This window comes from Thunnus maccoyii, chromosome 18 (assembly GCF_910596095.1).
Source record: "Thunnus maccoyii chromosome 18, fThuMac1.1, whole genome shotgun sequence".
Classification (NCBI taxonomy): domain Eukaryota; kingdom Metazoa; phylum Chordata; class Actinopteri; order Scombriformes; family Scombridae; genus Thunnus; species Thunnus maccoyii.
In genome coordinates, this window is record NC_056550.1 from 3563678 (window position 1) to 3588919 (window position 25242).

Sequence of the window (25242 nt, forward strand, 5' to 3'; positions counted from 1 at the left end):
TCATTTTAAAAAAGAATCAGAGATAAGAAGAAAAATGGGAAGAATCTTTCCTTTTGAAATTTGTTTAGTGGCTTCTAATTGCATAGCTCTCATCAGTATACGCTCAAAAAAAAATTTCAGGGTATTTAAAGCCGACTTCAAATACAAATCATCAGGCAAACTTTCAATTCAAACAAGAACACAGAAACAAATGCAAAAAAAAGTCAACTTTTCCTCATCAATGACATTTAAAACTTGTGACAGGAAATGTTAATTTCAACATCAAGTGGGGCTGAGACGCTGAGAGGAGCAGCATCTAAACTAAGGTCAGCTTTCACTTTTCTTATAGAAAATTGGAGCATTATATCGACTGATACTCTGCTCACTTTCTGCACAAGACAACACAGTCCGCAGGCTGTTTCCCTGCCAGCTCAATACCAACACATTGAAGATTTTCACCTTGCTCACACGTTTGGAAATCCTGAAAATGAAGCCTATTTCTTCAACTTTAGTATTCAAAACTGCTAAAATACAGAGTCTGTTAATATGTTGTCATTTTATCAAACATGGACTTTAGTTCCTTAGTGGCCTAAAATACATTAGTGGTAGCTGTCAGTCATCTTGTAAGGGTAGGAGGCGTTTGTTTCTTTGCTTCCCAAAATAATGATTTCTACTGTTGGAACAAAAAAACCTACATTTTCATCTCGTCTAAGTAAGCCATTCAAACTGTCACACACAGTATTTTCTAGAAGGCTCCCACCCGACATCACAATGTACAACTACTGCAACACCTCCCTCCACATACACACATACCTCCAGACCACGTGAGCGAGTGCAGTGGATGTGATATGGCACACCCCCGGCCTGCACACACCCACTTTGGAGAGGGGGGGAGGGGAGGACGGAGGGACTGTGTGTGTGTGTGTGTGTGTGTGTATGTGTGTGTGGGTCGGTGGGTGTGGGAGGGAAGAGGGAGGTTTAACACACTACAGCGCTGGGGGAGGGGACGACTTCTTCCCTTGCTTCTTCCCTCTGCAGCTCATATATGTCCGCATGTGCGCGCGAGTGTGTGTGCATGTATGTGTGCGCGTGGCCGCCGCACATGCCTGTGTGTCAGACATGTGACCAGCAGGCATAGCCTCCATTTTAACTCTTTGAGAATCCCAGTGAAGGAGGAGAAGGAGAAGAGGAGGAGAATCATGGGAGGAAAGTTGATAGAAAAGAATTAATAAGCTGAAGGTTTAAAGGACGGGTTCACAATTTTTCAACTCTGTCTTAAACAACAGTCAGGTGTCCAAATAAACATTTAAATAGGTTTTTCTTGCTGTAATCATTCCTGCTGTTCATACTGACCAGTAGAAGATCCCTTCATAATGCACTTACAATGGAAGTGATGGAGGACAAAATCCACAGTCTGTGCAAAAATGTATTTAAAAGTTTATCTGAAGCTAATATGAAGCTTCAGCGTCCAAATGAGTCAAATCATGTAGATATCTTTCAACGTCCCTCTTTTTGTTACTCTACTTCCACCACAGCTCAACAGGAAGACACTGTCTGAGGAAACAAAAAGAGGGAATTTGATGCTAAAAAGACTGTAAATGTGTCAGATATCCACTTGATATGACTAACTCAGACTGATGAAGCCTCATATAGGCTTCACATCAACTTTTAAATGATTATGTGGACACACTGTGGATTTTGGCCTCCATCACTTCCATTGAAAGAACATTTGAAAGGGATCTTTTAAAAGCCAGTATAAACAGGAGGAATGATTACAGTGTGGAAACCCTCTTTCAGGTTACATTCACACTAATACGTTTTCGTTTTCAAACGCATAACTATTGCTACATTTACACCTAGCGTCCACACTACTCGAACCCCTAAAATGGAGACTTTTGAAAACGCCGTTTTAGTTTTTAAAATTCTTGGATTGCATTTTAGTCTGGAACGATGACACAGACACCCACGTTCGCTTCCTGTTTGGGTCTTATCAGTCATGAAATGTCCTTCACTGATTCGTCATGCCCCTATCATGTGACGACTCCCAATCTATGTTTTCCGCTGCCATGACCGCCTTATACTGGTGTTACTTTCAGTAACAGTTCCACCTTATCGTCAGTCCAAGTAAAAAAAAAAATCTCTGGTCTTACTTTTCCGCCATTGTTGTTCTTCCTCTGTAGTGTTTCTTGCAACTAAGTAACCGACCGTAGAGTAGACAGTCTGCTTCCTGTTTACACCAGCACGCACACGCCCAGTGTATGTGAATCGTCATGTGATATAAGGAGATCGTTTTCGTTTTAAAACGCCGTTATAAAATGAAAATGTATCAGTGTTCATATGGACACCTGACTGTTGTTTTAAGACACAATTGAAAAATTGTGAACCCGTCCTTTAAGTGGTGGACACTTTGTTTTACCGGCCATCATGGGTAAAAGTGATTCGATATTAAAACAATTATTTACATTATCAAAAATAAATGGCTGCTCAAATAGGCCTTCTAGAACCAGCTTTAAACTTCCTGTTTCAGCACATTAAAGGCTTCAGTATGGTTCAAACAATGTTTGTAAGGTCGTCTTACAGTGTTTGAAACTTCTGAGAACAGAATCAGGTGGCTGTGTCCAATCATTTCAGTACCTTTCCGAAACAATCACGCCTACTTATTATGCAGCTATTGGCCAGGTGTGCAAAGGTGTGAGAGAGGGTGGGGTTTCAACCTCTCAGCGCTCTATATTTTCATTCTTCACACACAATGACTTCTGTCATTTACCGTGTGTACAACCAACACTTTAAGTTCTTGGAGACCATATTCATTTAAAGCATACTTAGACCTTGAGCCAGCTAAAATGGAAAACACATATTTTGGCCCTCCAGCCACACTCATCTGTTTGTTTTTTTCACACATAGGGAAATCGAACTTTTTGAAAATGCTTTCCAGAGTGGTTAAATATGAAAATGCCAGTCTCTCGTTTTAGAGTGGGCGGGGGGAAAACTGAGCTATGAAGACCTATAATTCTCTCTGTGCTCAGCTATTTAAAGTTTCAGTACACCTGGCGATGACATAATCCAAGTGTTATCATTAATGACGTCTTGTTGCGGTCTGGCAAAAGTTGAACTTTCTTGCCGGAGCCCCCTTGTATCTCACCTGATCTGCATCAACAGACTGGCCTCATTCAGATGAATGAAGGGGCTGCAGTTTTTGGCTGCCTGAACACAGCATCTGTGTTCACCTCAACAGGTAACATTCATGAACCTCAATCAAATCAGCTATAAACACTTTTGCCTCCCAACGTAGCCAGACAACACAACTTGCGTGTCATAACTAGTTCTTTTCAGGCGTAACCTGGCCCCAAAGAAGACATGATTTGTGAGTGGGAACGTTTTTTTCGGCTCCCATTTCTTAACCCCACACGTCTCCGTCGTACACAATCATTTCATTTTCACTCAGCTGTTCCCATCCACTTCTACAGTAAAAACTATACATGGGTGGCTGCACTGCATTCTGGTCTACTTCCTGCACCTGCGGGTGTAGAACTGATCTCTTTCCTCTTTGTTTGTTGAATGTTGTTTTTAAATGGCGGTTCTGGAACGAAGCCATTGTTCTTTGTTTCAAGAAAAAGCCCTGAACAGAGCTGCAACATTTCAATCACCTGGACTTTAGCAGCGCTGAAGAGTTTTAAAATTTTTTTGTTTTTTACATGATCGATTTTAAACTCTACGCACACATACTGCATGCTGTCCTTATGTACAGCATAAAGATAATCAGATACTACACATGTTCACCAGCTTTTTCTTGCTTTACAGATAAACCATGCCACAAAATCCGCCTTTACTCAAACAACAAAATAAACAGACAGATTTGCTCTCCTCTTCCTGCTTCTAAAACTAATGCAGATGGACCTTGTGCTCGTGCAGACTCTCTGCAGTGGGAATGAGCTGCAGACAGACAGACAGTCATGGTGAAACCATGTTGGAGCAGACAGACTCAGTCTGTGAGTCATCTGAAAGCACTGGCCTCCACGCTGGAGCCCAAAACCAAAGCTGCACATCCATTTTGGAATTTAAAAAAAAAAAACACCATCATTTTGTGTCTAAATATAGAGCTACCAGTCTGTCAAAGCATTTTTTTAAGCCGGGACACAAGTTACCTACTGGTACATTACATTCATTTGGTAGACACTTCTGTCTAAAGGCTAGCATTTTCTTCTTCTTGCTCACGTACACACATCGGGAGCAATTCACGCTTCAGTGTCATTCGGTGATTCAACCGCCAACCCTACAATTAATGGACAACCTGACTTACCACCACTGCTGCATCCATTTTCACCATTTTTTTTTTTTTTAAATCTGCCTCCTGTGAGTCCCCCAACTTTACAGAAGTGGATGACTAAATCTCTGCATTGTCAAACCTTCATTAACCAAACTTCATTGCTGTTAAATAGTTCCAATCTCTCCTGTCAACCACAGACTGGAGTCACCATCTAAACTCAACAGAAACATTTTTTTTTTTATTTAGTAAAAACAACATGTGGATGTCTCTCATAGGAATGTATTTCCTTATACGGCGTCCAAACAAAGTCACAATGAAGTGGCATTTTGATTCTGTACTTTGACGGATCCCTTGTTGTCACAGGAAGTCAGAATGTGTTAATCAGTAAGATTATGCTCTGGGTTATGGAGGTAGAAAGGTTTATTTAATATAACAGGATGTAAAAATATATATATAATAATATCTAATTTGTTAGATTTGAATGATGTCACCGCTAAAAATGTTTTTCATGCAGTAAATGTTGCATTATTTTAATATAAAAATACAGTAAACAAATCATTTTGCTTCGTTTTTGAGGCTGTTTGTTTGTAGATAATATTCTCAACACAGTAAAATATTAAAAACGTGTCAAAGTTATTGCTTAATTGTAATATTAAACACATAATCATGCAAGGAGATGGGGAACAAAGCAGTCATTTGGAGTCGTTTTTAGCCACCAGGCAGGAGACCATATCACAACATGTGATACGGACAGACGGAAGGGAACATAAGAAACTGCATATCTTCAATAAAAATAAATAGATGTCTTCATGTCCTGCAGGAGCTCTGTAATCACAGTAATCATTCAAAGTAGATTTTTAGGCTTCATAAATACTTTATTTTGCATGCTGACAGTTCAAGATGTAAACGCCTGTTGACTATAGGTTGGATGTTTCTCTGGACTCTTTTTTCTTTAGCATATTGGTAACATTAAGGTCATGTGACTTTATATCACTGTGTTTGTTATTACCACACACTCACAGAAATATTAATCCTCCTGAACAGTGGCGAAGAATGCCGAGACATTTTTTTTTGCCCTGGGTGTCGCCTCTCAGACAAAGTAGAGGCCACCCTGTCCTCTGATTGGTTGTTTGGAAGCTCTGAAGCACTCACCAGTTTTACACATCAAGGTCAATGTAGTTGGCACTTACGAGAGTACTACTCATCCTGTGAAAACAGTTGTATAATGTCTCCTGTAGCTCTACAGGAAGCCCTGATGATGTGATCATGTCAGAATGTGTTTAAGACAGAAAGTCCGTGTTGTAGAGTTTGAAAAATGTGGATGTTTACCAGGCAATGAGGCTCTAAGGAAAGACACTATTGAGTTGCATTATGGGAAATGTAGGATTCAGTGTTTTTGGCATTTAACACACACTCAAGACTAAAAGTCAGGATATCTCAGCCTCTGCTGCCTTGAATTTGACCATCCTTTTTTTTTAAATTATCCATCTCTTGTGAGCCCAACTTAATGGAAGCAAATCTAAATCGCTGGAGCGCCCCTTTAAATTTATATTATTTTTTGTTTCAGTAAGAAATGATAATTTTCTTAATCAAATACAAAGATCCTTCAATGGACCATCGATGAGATAGCATTGTTCCTGAGATAAGGATTGACTTTTGGTGTGTAAAACTATATTTGAATCTTGACGTTTTAGCATGTTTTATTTATTTTTATTTTATTCTTATGGTTTGTGGACATGAACATACAGCATTACTCAGTTCTTTAACATAAACCAAATATCATTTTGACATTAAGTGTTTAAATATTACAGTAATTTCAGCCACATTTCTAATTAGTTTGTTTGACTTATGGAAGGTACGAAGACCAATTATAATGTGATTTTTGTCAGTGTAAATGTATTAGGGTCACGTTGTACGTAATTTGTTTTTACAAAACCACACAAACCTTCTCCAGTCTTCATGAAATCAGACTAAAATACATCCGTAGTTAGCAGGTCGTTGTAGCTGTTCTTTTATTTGCAGGCACATTGTTAATTGGTCTAATTAATGCTAGATGAGAAGGCAGAAGGTCAGTGGAATTTTTGTGACTATTTCTGCTAAAAAAAAAAAAAAAGACTTCATTCTATATAAAAAAAAAAGAGGGACTCTATTGAAGAGCAGAGCAGCCTTCATGCCATTTTTACTACAATATTCCCAACCTTGAGTGTAAAGAGGCACCTTGTTCAACTGAAAATAAATGACTTCCTCTATGCTTTGACTTTTTTTTCCTTTTTAAATATTGCAAGATTCTTTAAAATGTGTTCCCAGCACACATAAAGTCTGTAAACAATAAGAGAAAAAAAAAAAATTTAAGATTTTTTTTCTTTGTTTTGTTTTTTTATATTCCTCCATCAGGTTGGTGTCGTCTGTGCTGACTGAATATTCTAAGGAAACAAAATAACGAGACGGTGACCACAAGAGGAAAAATAAACAGACACGAAACAATCTGGGTCAAACAGACTAAACGCTGGAAGCTACAGAGGCAGTTTACACACACACACACACACAGACACACACACACACACACACACACACACACACACACACACACACACACACACACACACACACACACACACACACACACACACGGAGGAACCAGGAAGAGGACTGGACAGGAAGTTCTATATGCGAAGGAGCAACTATAGAGCTTTTCCCAGCCAATCAGAGCTCAGTGTGCAAAGCCTCCTAGCCAATCAGAGGCATGGATGCCCTATAGGCTCCTTAATCTCCAGTTTCTTTCTCATTACGGCTGAAAAAATGTCAAGAATTTAGGTCCAAGGGGCAATGCCATCACCCCGCCCTCTCCCAGACATACACACACACACACACACACACACACACACCTACTCCCCGTAGGCTCATGGGGGAAGTGTTGTGGTGGTCTGGCGTAGAGAGAGGTAAAGGGTGAAAGGTTAGAAAAAAAGAAATAAAGAACGAACGAATTACACTCCGAGACAAAAAGCAAAGGAAGGAACACAAACGTACACACACAAATGCTAGAAAAGCCTTTTAAATGAGCAAAAGTGAAATTTAACTGATTAGAGAGCAGTTTTCCTAAATCTCCTAAATGTTCAGCAATGAAGAAAATCACTTTTATTTTAAGATTGATTGACTACATTTTTCTTGTAATAATCCCTTTAAATGGCACCTCAACACTTCCATATTCACCATGCATAACCAGCATACAGACAACTTTAAAAAAAGACCTTATTAAAAACATGCTTTTTTTTCCAAAAGCAAATAATATGTTTCTACATTGTTTTGTCGGTTTACTGTATGAAAAAAAAATCCCCTTTAGTCTACAGAGTGGGATTAAAAGTGTTAAAGTGTAGCTCTGTCCTCTTTGTCTGACAGTTTATACAAGAGGCCTGTTGTTCTCTAAAACAGAAGCGGAAGTGGAGGAGCCGAAAGGAAAATGTCCGCAATCAGTTCAGCTCAGTTATAGGGAAGTATATGAAACTGTGACTGTCAAGTAAATAAATAGGAACTACTTCCAACTCTATTTCTAATTCAGAGGAGAAAAACTTAGATGTTTTAATTCCTAAATAAAAAAAAAAAGGGAAAAAGGAGAGGTGTCAAGCAAGGACTCACTAAGCTCTTTCATATGATTTGTGTTGATCATTTTTAAAGAAGAGTAGACACTCTCTTAATGTTCTCGAAAGCTCTATTGTTTTACTGATTTCCACGAGACACACATTCCTGATCCTTGTCCTACAAATTAATAGAAAGTCTAAATGTTGAGGCAGGAATGAAGTCAGTGCAAAGGCATTTGTTTCCACAGTTTCAATTCAAAACTGACTTCATCTACCATTACAATAATTCTGTCTTCAGTGGTGTTTGTTGTTAAATGTTATGAAAGTTTATATTTTGAGCTTTCATTTAGACAGTAATGCTGCTTTTCTTTAGTTGAAATGTGAAAATCATTTTTAGCCAATTAACAGCTGTGAATGAAACTTTTTCCTGTAGTTATAATTTTAAAAAATTATGTTTGGCTGTTTTCTTTCTTTTTTTTAAAGATATGTTTTGTGGGTATTTTAGATTTAAAGGACAGCTGATAGTGGAGAAGCAGACAGGAAACAAGGGGAGAGAGAGAGAGAGAGAGAGAGAGAGAGGGGCATGACATGCAACGAGGGTCCCCAGCCAGAGTCGAACCAGAGACGTTGCAGTTATGTGGCATGCGCTGCAACCATTCGCCTGCCAGGCCGCTCCTGTTTTGCCTTTTTCTGACTTGAATTAATCATGTGGCTGTCACTGATGTGTTGAATGAGCTTTGTGACCTGAAGACTCTTGAAAATTATTAGTATTTTAAAAAACAGTTGCAGAAAATATTCTTCTCTCATCTAAAACCTAGTTCTCTAACATGTCTGCATTCTGTCTCTCAACATTCTGCTAAGATTAAAAAGAATGTATCCTTTTGTTTGCAGCTTTCCACTTAGCTTTAGGTTGCAGAGTTCTTAACTAAATTTGTATGGCAGTGTAATTTATTCTGTTCTTAAATAGGACTTGAATTATGTAAGTGTAGCTGCTGGTACAGTGAACAAAAGTTAGTCCTTTACTAAATGTTCTGTGTAAATGAATTCCACAAGATGAAAAAGCCTCTGATTCAGGGTCTTGATTTTTAGCTGAAACATGTTCCAACAAAGACGAAGGATCAAGTGAAATGAGCAACCGCACTCCTCCATGACTGGAAACTGTGTCTGACAGCAGCCATGAGATGAACATCTACTTTCTCATTTTGTCAGAACATTTTCTAAGCCATTATGTACTCAATTAAATCTAAAACACCATGAAAAAAAAAAGATTTTCTTCACCTTCCTGAAAAACACACAATACCTACATTTTGAAACACCAGCCAATGAAATAGTCACACATTTTACAACAATCCCGCCCCTCCAGCTGTCCCATCCAACCAAACAGCTTCCTCTCCCTGACTGATATCCTGTCACTTTATACTTTTGAGTCAACTGTGCTCTTTTTTTTTTTACCCCAACCCTGCTTCCTAAATGACATTATGCACAGCAACAACTTACATATATTGGAACCATTTAGTGCAAGAGCAGGATATAATATTAAGAATGAAAAGTGTAAGTGCAGATATTTGCAGTTAAAATGAATTGAAAAAGTTTTTATATTCTAACAATTTAGCGAGTGGGAAGCCAGTGAGGGATCACATGCTTGTTGCTGGACTAATAATTGGTTGCGACACTTGTAATGTAGAGTGTGATAGCATAAGCCTCCAGTATGTTCATCACTGGCACGTAAAAGGTTGTAGTTTTGTTCTGCAGTTGAGTATATTTCAGCACATGTACAGTATAACGATGAGGTCAGGTGGGGGGAATGGACGTAGAAAATATTTGACTGAAATGTTGGTCACCATCAAGTCTCGTACTGGGAGTTGGTGTTGACAGGTTTAATATATAACCATAACCCTAATCTGTCCTTCACCTCAACCACAACATAACTATAAATCAAAGAAAAATGAAAAACATTAACTTTTTTCAGATACTTTCAATACGAACCTTTTGTTTGGTTTATTCAGGCAATGTTACAATGAAATATATGTATTAAAAACAGCCACTTTTTAAAGAGGAAATTATATCAAAAGCAAAATGTCTCTTTGTGATTTTTAATGCTACAAGGAAATCTATTTGCTTCTTTTGTGTTCTCTACAAATCTGTCCCTGGAAGAAGAGTCAGACAGAGCTTAGCTGTGGTCCTTGAATCAGACCTCTTCAGGTATAAATTGTTCTCACTTCAGTGCTTCTGCATGACCATGAGAAGTTCATGCCATTGTGAAATTAATTTGGACTGGAGCAGAATTGGCATTTTTGTCAGTACTGGTGCGTTATTAAATATCAAATGTCAGTTAGACAGTATCCTTTCCTGTCAAGGTTTCCACAGAGATTTATAATCAGCCTGAAAAACCTTAATATTTCATTTTATTTTCCTCCTTTACAAAAGGATGTTTTAAAATTGATTCTTCATCCAAACACAGGAACACAAAGTGTTTCACTATTCAACGTTCATGGCCAAAAACTGATTAAAGTTCACTCCTCACCTCAGCATTCAAACTGTTTTGAACATTTTTCATAAAACCTGCACAAATGTCTTTTTCACCAAATAACAAAATTGCCAACTCATATCTCCTTAAGTTTTGTTTTAATATTTTTGAGATTAAAAAAATATTGAAACTAAACTTAAGGACAAATGGTTTTGGTTTAAGATGGTTATAGTTATTACATTTGATATTAAAATATGCAGTTAGAGCACACTCAGGCCACTCTATTTTCATTTCTATCAGACTAAAACCATGACATGTTTTTGTACAACTAAGTGGGAATTTCTTGCGAGGTCAGGCAACCACTTAATATGGACGTGGGTGGAGTAACTCTTACAGCCATAAATTATGACATAAGTCATTCTGACATAATTAGTACAATACAGAAAAGACTCACTGTCATGTTATTGACGGTGTAAAGTTTTAACAGGAGAAGTATTCATGCTTCTCAGAACATATATTAACTGATTTGACTAATGACTGTTGGGTGATAGATTTGTACAAGAACATAACAATATCCACATATAATATAATACTATAAAAGAAAGATAAAGTCACCCAGTATTTGGTTGACAAAATATTACAACTTTGTGTGGTGTGCTTAACTTTTAAGTAATGTTTGTTAGGAAATGACCGTTTTCACTTCAAATCTATTTTGAAAGAAAAATCTTTCCTTCCTCATTTCAAGGATTTCAGTTTTTATAGTTAAAAGGTTTCAGTGGTTTCATAAACACTGTGATTTCAGATTTTTTTATGAGGAAGCTAAAGTACTAAAGAGTATGTATCTGAATCATTTGACTCCTGCTCAAACCAAAATCTACAACAAATGTTGTGATTTATAAAAGGATTTAGTCACTAAAATCCAGGGTTGACGAAACAAGAGGCTTTAAAGACTGGATCCTTTTTACAGGTACGAAAAAAATAAGATATATTTTACAAGTCAGAGCAGAACTGCACACAAAACACACACACACACACACACACACACACACACACACACACACACACACGCCTTAGATCGGAGTGTTTCCCATTGGGTGACATGACTGTGGATGATGACCGGGGCAGGGCTGGAAGGGAGGCGCTCTCTCATGTACATGCACACATTCTCTCTTAACACACACACACACACACACACACACACATATGCATGAGGGGCCCCATCCACCATGCAGACCCAACCCCTGGGCCCCAACCCCCCTCCTCCTCCTCTGTTCTTTCTTTCTCTCTTCATTTCTTGATCTTTCCTTCTTCCCCCTCGCTGTTCATCCGTCCTCATGTATGGGCCGGTGTCATGCGTGTACCCAGATGTGTGTGTGTGTGTGTGTGTGTATGTGTGTGTGTGTGTGTGTGTGTGTGTAATTTATTTTTAGTAAAAAGAGCGAGAGACGGCCAGAATGAGGGAGGGGAAAAAAAGAGCAAGAGACACAGAGGGAGAGTAAGAGATGGAGAGAGAGAGAGAGGACAGATGGTTTGAACCAGAGAGAAGAAACAATCAGAAAGATGGGGCGGAGGAGGCAGAGGAGGAGGAGGTGGGGGTGGGGGGGCTCTTCTTAAAGAGACAGGACTCATTTACCCCTTCACCTACATAAGGCCTCTCCTCTTTCCCTTCGCCTTCACTTTCCACTCTGTGTTGTCATTTCTCTGAGCGTTTGTTCACCCTCTCTTCGTCTTATTTTGGCTCTGGCATAACAGGCTTTTGTCATCACATTTAAAAACACACTCAGCATGCAAAGTGTGATTTTTCAGAATTTCTTTGCTTTCTGTGCGAACATGCCTTGTCAACTTTAAATTGTGCAGAACGTCTGCAGCATTTTTAAAGTCTGCAAGATTCCTTTGGTTTTACTATTTAGTCTCCATCTTTTATCCCTGCACTCTTCTTACTCCAACCAGCAGCTTTTCATTGTCAGATTATTCTTCAAGAATGCAAATGGAAAAGTTTTATCAGCTTACACTGAACCAATCTGCATGTTCACTGCCAATCATCATCCATAAAGGGATACTCCCGTATTTTAGTGTTACACGTCCGTAAAGTTGTACATGTAGAAAAATAAATATATAAATAAAATAAAAATCTTGACTTTTAATCCCTAGTATGAGGCAAGCTCCAAAAACACTGGATCCTACATTTCCCATGATGCAACTTGATATGTTTTTTTCAACTGACCCACCCTCCCTGGTAAAAATCCATTTCTTTCAAACTCTACGCCCCGGTTTGTAATGCAGGCTTTCTGCCCAAGTGAACCCTGATGACATCACTATGACATCATCAGGGTTATTTCCTCAATGCTTGACAAAGCTCCTCCAGGGCCACAGAAATATACAAATGGGGGACAACAAGATTTTTTGTCCCCCCATTTTCAGATGTAATGATAATAAAGTGGTAACATCTATGCCAGGTATTACGGTAAGCCTACTCTAACATATTGGACCTGATGATTTGAACAAAGAGTTAAATAGCTTTTGCTATGGGAGTGATAGAAGCACTCAGTACAATGAAAAATAAGTCTAGCAGACCTTGCTCTGCTGCAGTGCCTTCTATTTGTATGTTAGTAGGCATGTTGGATTTAAAGACTCTGTGTTAATAGGGCATGAATTTTGATTCTCTTTTGGACCTTATTAAAAACACATAGAGTGGTTGGCTGGTTGATTGATTACAATGTAACAGTTCTCAGAATAAAAACATAAGGGTCTGTATTAACAGGAGCCAGGACACTCCTCTTGAGTTGAACCTTTTAAGCCGCTTGTTGGTGGACCACTGCATTAAAAAAAAATAAAGTACCCTAACAACAAGAGGGAATGCATTTCTTACCATATTTTAGTTGTACAAAAACATTAAGCAAGACTGAGATTGAAAGGAAGTTGACATTAAAGGTTCACTAGCCTATTACGTCATCCAAAGGTGGATGTCCCTCCACTTCAAAACTCATTCCAGCGTCGCTGTCATGAAGCAATACTATCCTTACATGACTACACTGTAAGAAATAGAGGACAAAATCCACAGTCCCCGTTCTGTGGAAAAATACATTCTAAAGGTCAGTCAAAGCCAGTGGTGGAAAAAGTACTATAATCCTTTACTTACATATAAAATTTCACAATTTTAAAATATCTCATTACAAGCCCTGCATTTACATTTTTACTTGAGTTAAAGTACCTAAGTATGAGTAATAAAATTACCCCTTTCAGAGAGATATTTATAGAGATATTATATCATTGCATTATTCTTAGCCTGTTATTGATGCATTAACATGGAAATTGCATTTAGTACTACAGCTGGTTCAGCTGGAGTAAAATTAAACTGCTTTATAAAATGTTGGACATTCTATCTACAGAAAGGCATCATAGTTTACACCATGATGATATGTTTCATATTTTAAATAATTGTAATGTGTAAAGTAACGAGTACCTATAGCTGTGAAATTAACGTCATGGAGTAAATAGTACAATATTTCCCTCTGAAATATGGTGGAAAAAAAGTATCAAGTAGAATAAAAAAGTAAGTAGAGTAAAACATGACCTTCCACCACTGCTCAAAGCTTCTGTCATTGTTCAGCAGACAGTTAGACAAATCTAGTGTGTATCTTCAAAAAGTTACAGTGTTTTAGAATAAAGTTCGCTCTCTGTGTTTCCAGCGGAGGAGGGATACTTCCTGGTAGTCTGTAGGTAGGTTTGTTACCAGGACGAAGACACCCACATGATCTGACTATCTCCCACCGCTGAGGTCAGATTCATGTCAGCTTCAGATTGCACTTTTGCACAGAACGAGGACGTTTTTTTCCTCATTTTCTTTCTAGGTAGTTGAGTTGAGGAACTTCACAGCGTGTATGCAACGAAGCAATGACACACAACTCTTTCACTTGCACTTATTCTTTAAGTCGCCTGCATCACTTCTCGGTACACAAAATGCTCAGAGATCTTCATTACAGAACATCACAGCTGGAAAATACAGCTGTCCTTTTCACTGATTCTCAGAACTGAAGCCACTCTGTCTCGCTCTATGCTCTGAGACAATTGATGGTTTCACGCAAATAGAGGACATGAAACCAAACCACACCATACATTCACTGACCACAGATACGCCGCTAGACAAACAAGTAGAGCAGCAGCAGGCTGTCTAATCAGATTACACTCTGCTATCTCGCAAACTGTTTGTCCAAGACTCTATAGAAATGCAGCTCAGCTGACATCCTCATGCACGCAGACGGTCAAATTTAAAACACATGCATCTATCTTTCAGTCACTCCCCCCCCCCGATCCCTTCATCTGTCTGTCTTCCTTTATTTCTATCACTTGTTCCTGGCACTCTTGCGAAAAGGCAGGAATGGTGCAGAGAACATGGCAACACGCCAAGAGAGAGAGAGAGAGAGAGAGAGGGAGGGAGAGAGGGAGAGGGAGGGGGGGGGGGGGGGGGACGAGAGAGAGGGAGAAATGAACATACTGTACCAGAGAGAGGGAGAGAAGAAAACGAGAGAATGAAAGTATGAACAGAGAGAGAGAGGGAGAGAGAGAGAGTCAGAGCATGCGTGTGGGCGAGCAAAGCAGGCAGGGAGGCAGGGCCTATCAACTCCTCTCGTCTGGGCGACGAGCGACCGCCTCCCTCGCTGCTTGCAGGTGCTCCTGCCAGACGATTGGTCGCACCCCCTTGCTCCCTCCGCCCACCATCCCCTCCTCCTCCTCCTCCTCGCCAGCCATGAGAGGAGAGGAAGACAAACCATGGCGTGCCTCTCCTCTCCTCTGAGCCTCTCTCTCTCTCTCTCTCTCTCTGTGTGTGCTGCTGTGTGAAAGCCCCAGCTACACACACACACACACACACACAAACACACACAGAGTTCCTCACATGCATGATACATTTTGAGTGTACTTAAAGTTGCAACACACTTTACATAACGCACAGAAATGGAACTGAGGATGCAAGAATGAAGGAATAGAACAGAATAGAAGAGAAAGATCGTTTTTAATCAGCGGGGTTGATTACTGACAGCGGTAGAGATTTACTTTTTTATGAAATATCTGAATATTTCTGCGAGTCCTTGTTAACAAAAAAAAAATCTCTAAAGCTACAAACATGAGAAAAACAAACAGATGAACGTCAAATCTACTGATGAGAGAAACTGGAAAGAGGAAACAGTAGCACGAATGAAAAAACCAGAAACGTGTTCCTTACAACATGACTGCTGACCAGTTCCTTTTACATGTGTAGACCTTTGCCTATGTCAACATATGTATTTCTGAAATGCTGACCGGTGTGTTTCACTGGTGTATGATGTGAACTCAAATTAGACCAAAAAAAAATTTCCTTTTCGATTGCTATAGGATGAATTTTGAAGAAGTTCTCCCAGCTTGCACTTGCAGCAGATGATCACTATCTTACAGTTTATTAAAACGCAGTTGGAGAACGTTTTGAACACAATGATGTCATAAAAAAAATCATCTGGGTGGTATTTTATATTTTCAATGTCAGCGCTATCACATTTAACACTGAATAATAGACATTCTGTTGCTTGACTCACACGCTTCAACTGATCAGATTCTGTAGAAAGATATATTCCTTTCGCTTTCTAACCCCGGGTTCAAGCACACATCTTGCCAAAGTGTCCTTGAGCAACACATTGAATCACTACCAGCAGTGACCTCGCTGCTCCGAACCACACAGGAGGGCTGAGTGAGGTCGGCCAGGACGACACCCACATGGACCGAAATGAGCGGGTTCACTAAATAGCATGGTGGCGCAGCATGTTATTAGTGCGTTTACTTGTTGCTTTTACAGACAATTAAGCTCATCATCTGTAACTACTGACGCTTTTCTAAGGGAGCTATCAAATTCATAAACTAAACACATTTTTGCATGATTGAATAACTGACAATTACGTCAATTAGAGAGTGGAAACTAAAGGCTGCAGGTGAGCGTGTTCGTGTGAGAGGAAGCACAGAAACACTGATTGTGGATGCGTACAAAAAGGCAAATCTGCCACGGCGGCGTTGCACACGGAGAGCTTGTTTCCTGCAGCGTTTAATGTGACCTTACGTGACTTAATTTAAGGGCTTTTCTTGATTCAGTTCTGCCAGTTAGATTCATAGTTCTAATGCATATATGCAGTAATATTCTATACCACAAAGCTACTGTCTGCATCTGTGAGTGTCATATATTGGTTTTATGGTGGAAGTGGGCTGAGATGCAGTGGAAACAGTAGTTTGACGCTCTCTCTGTGCGCTGAGGAAGACTGAGATGTGGTTGAAAGCTTGTGAAAAAAGGGTAGCTTGATGACCTTGAGATAACGCAACCCGATGACGGTTTCATCATTACAGAAGCACGGCATGCAGCTGAGATTTGCTCTAACTTTCACTACTTCTTCTTTTTTCTTTTTTCTTTTTTTTTTAAATCATAGAGGAGATATTATAGTTTTAAGAGGTTACAAATATATCAAACTAAATTACTGAGAAATGACTATAAAGATGACGCCCAAAGTATCTAATTTTTGCTATTTGCTGTAATGGTGAAGCTGTTAAAAAATAATTTGGAGTAAGTTAGATATATGTAGTGGCTTTGGTGTATTGCTGGAAAAAGCAGATACATCATATAACGTCATGATACATTGTGAGAAAATATTTAGAATTTTTAAACTGGGATTTTTTGAGGAGATGAGGATTATAGAGGATACCGGCAGCTGTTTAACACTATAAACTCATTTGGAAGTGACGTCACAGTCTTTGATTGAATATAGAGGCTTTATCCGCTGACAGGCTCCTCGTCTGTTTTTTCCACGTTTCTTTTTGCTGTTCGAACCATACATGAGCTGTTAGACGGCTCATTATGAAGCACAGAAGAATAGATATGGTGAAGGATGTTCTGACAGTGAGGTGATGGCGGTCGAGGCGTTGACGGGCGTTTTAAAGCTCCACATGCACCATGCAGCAACCACAGGCTGGGTTGTGGAGCTACTGTACGTGTAATTCTAAAATGTTTGACTAATTCCACACAAGCTGAAATATAAAAAGCAGAAATATCTCCTTATATTCACAACTGAGAAGACTAAAATTGTGTATTTTGAAAAAAATACATTTGTACAAATCAGACTAATGGGCTGGAAATGATAGAGGAAGGACAGAAGGAATGACCAAGTGGCGTTGCTTTGGTTTGTTATGAACTTGGATGGATGGATGTACAGACGGACAGACGGATGGACGGATAGATGGATGGATGGATGGAGACATGGGAGGGGGGCTTCACAGAAAAAAAAAAAAACTTTTCATCCAAACATCATGAGGATGAATATAGAAAACAAGAACAGGATGAGAGGTGCAGAATCTGCTTCCTTCTTTTGAATTCACACTGACAGAGTCGTACACAGCCAACCCACAAAAAAACACAGGGAAACTGCTGTACTGGTATTCAGCCGGCTTGGTAATGCATATTCAAGCACCCTACATTTACTTTAGATTCAGTAAAACAAAATAAAGTCTTTCTGTGTGAGCATATGTGGAAGTGAGAACTAGAACACACGAGGATTAAAACAAGAGAACCGGCTGCATAAGACAACTAACGATGCTAGACACTAAAGACACCAATGCAGATTTTTTTTTTCTGTTTTCTGTTTTAAAGATGAGAAACTTTTTTTTTTTTTGTTGCACTAACAGAAACAACAGTTTCTCCAAGTTTCTTATCAAGCTCTACAGCAAAAAAAAAAACCCAGCATGTGATTTGTTTTTTGAATGAAGTCAGTGGTAGAATAAGTAGCAGTTACTAGCCGTATAAATGCTCTAGCTGGCTGCAAATGTCCGTCTGCAGCAGAAGGTATTGAGTTGCAGTGACGGAGAATTAATCCAAACTGAAGACAAGATGAGCTCTGACTGCGCAAAAAAAAAAGTATATAAAGTCTATCAAGTAAATAACTAATAAATCGGGTTAAAAATATGTCCGGTACGGTGTTTACAGCAAATGATAAGAGAAAAGGGTTTGTTCATTCTCTAAACCAAACAAGGAGACACAGAAAGATTACTGTGCTCCAGCAGTAAGGATGGAAGGGGGGGGCGGGGGGAGCACAACAGCTGGTTTGAGAAAGCTATCCATAACTTTAGAAAAAGTGACAAATTCATTAACTTGCTGTCAATCATATCATTACATAACAAATGTATTTTGTTATGGAGTATGCTGGTGTGTAGCTGCTAGTTTCTGTACATGCTAACCTACCTGGAAGCTTCTCAGTCCAGCTACCAATCCGGTGCTCTTTGCTATTGTTTTTAATGCTTCAGTTAGGTATGATGAACCGAGCCATACGATAACATCTCCCTTCCTGTTAACCCATGTTATATAAAGCTAACTGACACTGAGGTTTAGCACATACAGAAAATTGCAATTACTACATCTTGGGGTGTTGTGAATGAAAGTCTCACAGGATGGATTTCTTTTTAAAGTCACATGGAAATCATTTATGGAAATTTATTGGAAATAATATAAACAGCAGGTTAACTGGAAACACACACCCTGGACCCATATAATTAAAACATTATATTGTTAATCAAATGTGAACATTTCTGGAGTTCAGTGTGTACATATTATGGAGATCCAAGTCTAGTATTTAGGGGGCGGAGTCACACACCTTCTGTATTCCTCAACAGAACATACCAATTTTGATTTTATTTGTAGAATGCCGCCAGCTCAAGATAACAACTGTATTTGATGTCAAAGGTCAGAACTTGCCATAATCAACTCCTGAACACTTAGCAGTATGCATAACACTACCACGCACACACACACACACACACACACACACACACACACACACACTCATACACACACACACACACACACCTCTGCCTTTATAACCAAAGACTGAGTGCAAACAATCATACTCCTAACTCTGGAAATATTACAAAAGGGGGATTTTTTTTTTTTTTTTTTTTTTTTAAATGAATACACAAGTCAGGCTCTGATAGTCCAGTTGTCATGACTGTAGACATAAACAAAATCTAATTAGAGGGGAAAATCCAAAAGACTCTAATGAAAACTTTCTAAATTTAATGAAATCTGTTTAAAAGAAATTTAATTAGATTAAATCTGTTGTAAAACGGGTGTTAAAACACTTGTTTTTTTATATATAAAAATTTCTTTAATTAATATAATTTTCTGTGACCATTTCTTGTGTTGCATTTAAAATTAACAGATGCAATTATTTTGGCCTACCAACTCTAACCAACCCTCGAATAAATGAAAAGAAATGTTATTTTTTTGTGTGTTTGGTTGCTGCAACACAATGTGTTTTTGCAGACTGGGTCCATAAGATTTTCATTTTTTTTTTTTTTACTAAATGAAAAATTGAGGATAGTCTTTAAATGGAAGGTTTGCAGGCAGATTTGTTTGTTTATCCTCCACTGTCTATCTCAGTTTTAGAAGTAGAAGCTTTAATTAATTTTTGGTGGGTGTAGCTGCTGTTTTAGGTTTGCTTTACACTCACACTCACTCATACTAGCATTCTATACGTTATCTTCCTTCCAGGGCCACTAGCTTGTTCCCTCTGAACACCCCCCCCCCCCCTCTTCCCCCCCTATTACCCACCCCCCCGAACCCCTCCTCACACACAACCCAGCTCCCCACCCTCCACCTCCTCTACCACTCCCCTACCCTCCACCTCCTCTACCACTCTAGCTGACCTCCCACAAACCTCTGCAGCCTGACACACATTTCAGTCAACTTCATGATGAATATTATTACCATCTCTGAAACGCAAAACCCTTCCATCTCCATCTTCCTGCAGTCATTTCACTGGCATGTCCCTTTTATATATATACACACACACACACACGCATACACACACATATATATATACACACACACACACACACACACACACAGCGTACATGTCCACAACACGGTCAGGGGTCAGCAGCAGTCAGGGCCGGCGCCCCCTGCAGCCTGCAGGGGTTCAGCAAAGACACATTGAACAGAATAGAAAGAAGGAATTGAACTCTAGAACTTCTAGGCGGCCCCCTCCCCCCTCAAAAAAAAAGGGTTTGTTCCCTCTAAACACACGCCCCTCCCACACACACACACACACACATACACGTACACACACACGCACACCTCCAGTTTGGTTCCATGTAGGAATTAACTGCATCACAGCAACTTCATGGCGTTTTAACACAGATATTTAAATTGTAGGTGTGCACAAAGGATCCACCACAACTGATCGACTTAATGAAAGTCATACAGCAGCCAACACTCACACAAAGCAGCAACAACTGACCTGAAAACTCAAATATACTCTCAGACTTTGACGAGAATACAGACAGATTAAAAAGGAAAGGATTACAGGAACAGCTTGATACGTATTTCTGAAAATACTATACCACCGTCACAGTTCATTCTTTATTCAGTTTTTTTCTGGCAAAAAAAAAACCCCCTCTGTCTGTTTGCTCACATTGACGCTCATTAATAAATACGCCACTGCTGTACAGTTTTACAACTGGGATGTTTTAAACATTTACAAAATAATTAAGTAAATGTGTGTTGACTCAAACATCTCACAGGCGTCCGGACACTGTATAGCTGAGCAGATGTTTGACATCAATATTTAAGCACAATAATTTGGCACATAATTTGGATAGTCTGCCTCTGGCTGGCTGAGTGTATGAACGGCCATTTTAAGATTGGGCTTCCAAATATATATATTTTTTACCGTGACATTAATTCTCTCCTGCTGCTTTGATTTTAAAACAGAAACACTTAAACATATGAACTAGGCCAGTGGATGTTCCACAGGGCGAGCCGGGCGCTCAGCAGACCCGGAACGACACACAGTGAAGCCCCAGCAGCCTCCACTATGCTCCTGATTCATTCACTGCCTCGCCATTTTGCCCTCACTGCCTGACGTGGAGTGACTCCTCTTTGCGTGGACGCACCACGTGTTGTGGAGCCACGGAAGGCTTCAGCTCACCCACGGTGGCCCCCTCTCACAAATCACCTTTATCATTATGGCTCTTCAAGGTTATCACAGAGAAGGTCTGGGACGCTCTTCGCACAAACACAGAGCCATCAGAATAATTTACCGACCCACTGGGTGATTATAAGAAATTACAGCCTGCTGCCATGTTGGTTCCCTGAGCATGGCAAGTGACCTGTTTCTTTAGTTTGACTACTACGTGATTCAGGCTCATTGCTTAACGCCATTCATCTGCATAAAGATCACTCTGTGGGTATTTTTGCTCCTCAACCATGTTGCAACATTTCTAGTTTGTTCTCGTGGCGCAGGGCGGGCGCACAAAACCAGCTCAAATTCAAATATTTAGCTACATTCACACAAAAACACAAGAATACAAATTAGCAAAAAATGTGAGAATTTATTCCAAGCCAAAGCTGAATAAAAAGAATGAGATCTACGTTCACTGGCCATTTTGATCATGGGATACACACATACGCACACATGTGGCCAAATGGCGGAACATGGAGAGCTGTGCTGACTGCTCACCTCGTATCTGTGCCAAAGGTTACAGGCATGAATGATGGTCTATAGGCGAATTCCATAATACTGTTTAAAGCAGGTCAAGTCTGGCTCCTAGTACAGAGCAGCTGATCTACAGTGGACTTCAGTTTATCCTGTGGACCCAGGAAATTCCATAAAAAACACAAATCTAAACTACAGGTTTCCTTTTTTCCATGAAATGCTTTGGTGTCACGATGGACCAAATGTGCAAATATTCACGCCACTATCCTGCTTTAATTTCACAACTGGATACAAAAACAAAAGAGCTCAAACTAATATAAAAATATTACAATTATCATCCATAAAAACTCCAAACACACTGCTGTGTTTTTACGAAAAAACAGTGAGATTTCACAGAAGACGTGTGCTCCATTTATTTAACATTTTTGAAACTATTAGGACTCAAATCACATACACAGAAACATCTACACTTTTGCTGGAAATATTTTACCAAGTCAGAAATAAATCCAATAAATAATTATTAGACTCAATTGAACGTTAATCCGTCATAACGAATAGTATCATTTTTTTAAATGATTTGCAGCCAGAGGTTAATTTAAATTAAACATTCACAGGCACACACACTACACCAATTTTGTCGAAAGCTACATGTATGGAAACAATGTGTATAAGCAAATATTATTAATGAACTATGCACTCCAAAAACAGAGTTTTAAAAGTTGACAAACGTAACCATGAAATAACCAATAAATACATTTCCCAAATGCAGAATTTCCTGTGTAATTGTAAATCCTGTTAAAAGTATAAAAACTGCGGGCTCCATGACAGGCTGGCCCTGCAGCCTGCCAGGCTATAGGACGTGCTTATAGCCTAATGTGATGACTTAGCGAAGAATATTATCTCTACATGCTAACTGGCTTCACCAACAGCACTCAAAAAACGCCAGCATTTTCAAATAAGGAGAACAACCCAACTACACCACACAGCACGGCAGGCAGCTACAGCTAAAGCTGTGACAGCTCAGTTTCACAGCAATGGCCGACAAAGTTGAAGCTCCACACAGTCACACCAACACAACCAAAGTAGCTGCTACAGCGCCGGAAACAGCCTCCATGTGGCTCGAAACAAAAGGGAGACATTTCAATAGGCCTATGTCACTTATTGCAAATTAATCAATTAAATGTTTATATTCAGTAATAACTCCATTAAAGAAAGGCCTGAACAAGGTGATGCAACACATGAAAAGGGGTCTTGGAGAGGAGGGGGAGGGGTGGCACAGTGCTGAATGCTGTTTAGTACCTTTGCTTCTTGGGGACGGAGTGCTCGACCTCAATACGTTTCCCCTGAAGTTCCACTTTACCTGAAAAATAAAAAGAGCGGAGGTTCAGAACACACTGTGGCTACATGCTAACTGTTTATAGGCCTATAGCTATTACAGGCCTATGGTGGGAATATCCTGTATTCGGGGTGCGTTGCTACAGTGAAGGACCCCTAACAGCTAACTTTTGAAGCCTGCGACTTATTCAAGAATGAAGAAAGAGGTGAAACCAAGCTGAGAAGAACATGAGAGGCGGACAGGTTCAGAGGACTCAAAAACACTAGCCTGCTGAAAAGTCGTGGAACAAGTGAACAGTGTAAGCATGTTACTTTCTGCTCTATAATGGGTTCCTCAAAGCCTCACAGATACAGTGTGACAACCATACGAATAATTATTTTACTCTGTGACTGGCGGTGTTTCTTTTTAAACGGTTTAAAGTCCACATGCTGAACAACAGCACTGTGTCTTGGGAGTTTTGGTGTTTGGTGAGGTCTCATGTAGAGAAGGCAGAGGGAGCTGACTGGCATGGCGACCTTGGCTCCTCACGTTACATATGTAGGAAATCATGAGAATACAGAGAAATGGGCTAAAAATCACTGACGCCGTCGTCTGAATCAAGCTTTTACAATAATGTTGCAGCTTGTCGATAATTTTGGATTGGTGCTGGTGTGAGGCCTGTTTCGGTAAGTAGACAGGGTAAGATATTTTCTATCTTTGTCATAGTGGACTGCCGGCTTAAAGGGGGAGGGGAGCCAGCAAGGCTTCATTCTATATCACAGGAGAGTGCTACACATCAATACCACACTCACATGCACATTTGGGGCTGACATGGACGAGCCACAATTATCACAGCATTGTAAATCACCTCCTTCGTTTAATAGCAATATTGTGGAGTAAGCTAGTGCTTTACGTTCGCTCAGCCTTTACTGTATAGCTTTACGTTTACACTACGTGTGTCCCTCCCCCTGCAAAAGTTGAATGGCTCCCCTGGGCGTGTAGCTCTCCACACACACCACGATTCATTCAGTTGCCATCAGTTAAATAATTGTGTGGATTTATTTTTATCCAGCATGTTCATGTTAAGAGCCTCGGAGGTGGACGGAGAGTGAAACTGGGGCACACCGCTGAATATGGGCATGCACTCGTGGTTATACACCGGTGTCTACGGCTTCTCTTCAGAATGAATGAAACTAAAGGTGGAAGAGGGTCTTTGGTGGTCAGTAGTCCACCTTAACTCACCAGAAAACGTCTCGATAGCCTTCATGGCCCAGTGATCGTCCGGACAATCCACAAACGCATAGCCGGTTTTCATTAGAAACTGTCCGGAGTATGGGATCTTGTGGTCGTCAAAGGTTTTTCCTAAGTCCTCGGCAGTCACGCTTTCGCCTAGATTCCCAATGTATAGCTTGTGCATGGTGGAAATTGTTTTTCCAAGTCCAAAAACGAAAAAAAAACTAAGCTCAAAATAACTGAAATCGAAGCCAGCAAAAAAGTTTCTCTGCTGAATTTGTTAATAGCGCAACAAGATATTGTCACACTTGCCACACTAACTGAAAGTGGAAATCACGCTAGAAGGCAAGAATATCTAAAAAGGAAACAAGATCTAAAAGAAGAATACAAAACGAAACAAATGTTAATTCTCGGCGGCAAACTAAAATAAAAAAAGAGATTTCAAAAGTGTAAAAATAGATGGTAACGTTGACTCTAGCTGTAAATCCAGATGAATAAGTGGAGCAGGAGAAGAAATGAAATCCCTTGACTTGCAGCCGGCCCCAGCAGGCGAATAAAGCAGCAGCCTTTCTATCGCACTGTGGAGGAGGTGGGTTGCACTGGGTGGATTTGATGATGGGTCTATGGTGGAAGAGTGGGAAAAACTATGGCGGGATCAGGTCGGGAGAAATGTTTTCCTCTCTCTCTCTAGATCTCTACCCTTCCCTCTCTCAGCGATCCGCCTGCTGCCGGCAGATGGGTGACGCCGCCCCTCCAACCGAGTCCAATTCACGTTTTTTTTCTTTTTTTTTTTTTTTTGTTTGCAAAGAGGAAACCACGTGGTCTATTTGGAGTAGGTTAGAGAGAGAAGGAAGGGGAGGGGGCATCCCCCTCTCATCCTAGGGTGAGTGCGTGTGTATGTATGTGTGTGT

General features: G+C 39.9%; 1 protein-coding gene across 2 annotated transcripts in view; it reads right to left on the reverse strand.

Annotated features, from left to right (window-relative positions):
* igf2bp1 (insulin-like growth factor 2 mRNA binding protein 1) overlaps positions 1-24663 on the reverse strand; it is a 56219-nt gene extending 31556 nt beyond the window's left edge. For both annotated transcript variants that reach the window (XM_042393099.1, XM_042393098.1), the window contains exons 1-2: positions 24341-24663; positions 23083-23143 (exon numbers count right to left, since the gene is read on the reverse strand). In XM_042393099.1, coding sequence (XP_042249033.1) covers positions 23083-23143; positions 24341-24515 — 236 coding nt within the window. In that variant the 5' untranslated portion in view covers positions 24516-24663. The remainder of the gene's footprint in view (positions 1-23082; positions 23144-24340) is intronic.
* Between the last annotated feature and the right edge of the window lie 579 nt (positions 24664-25242).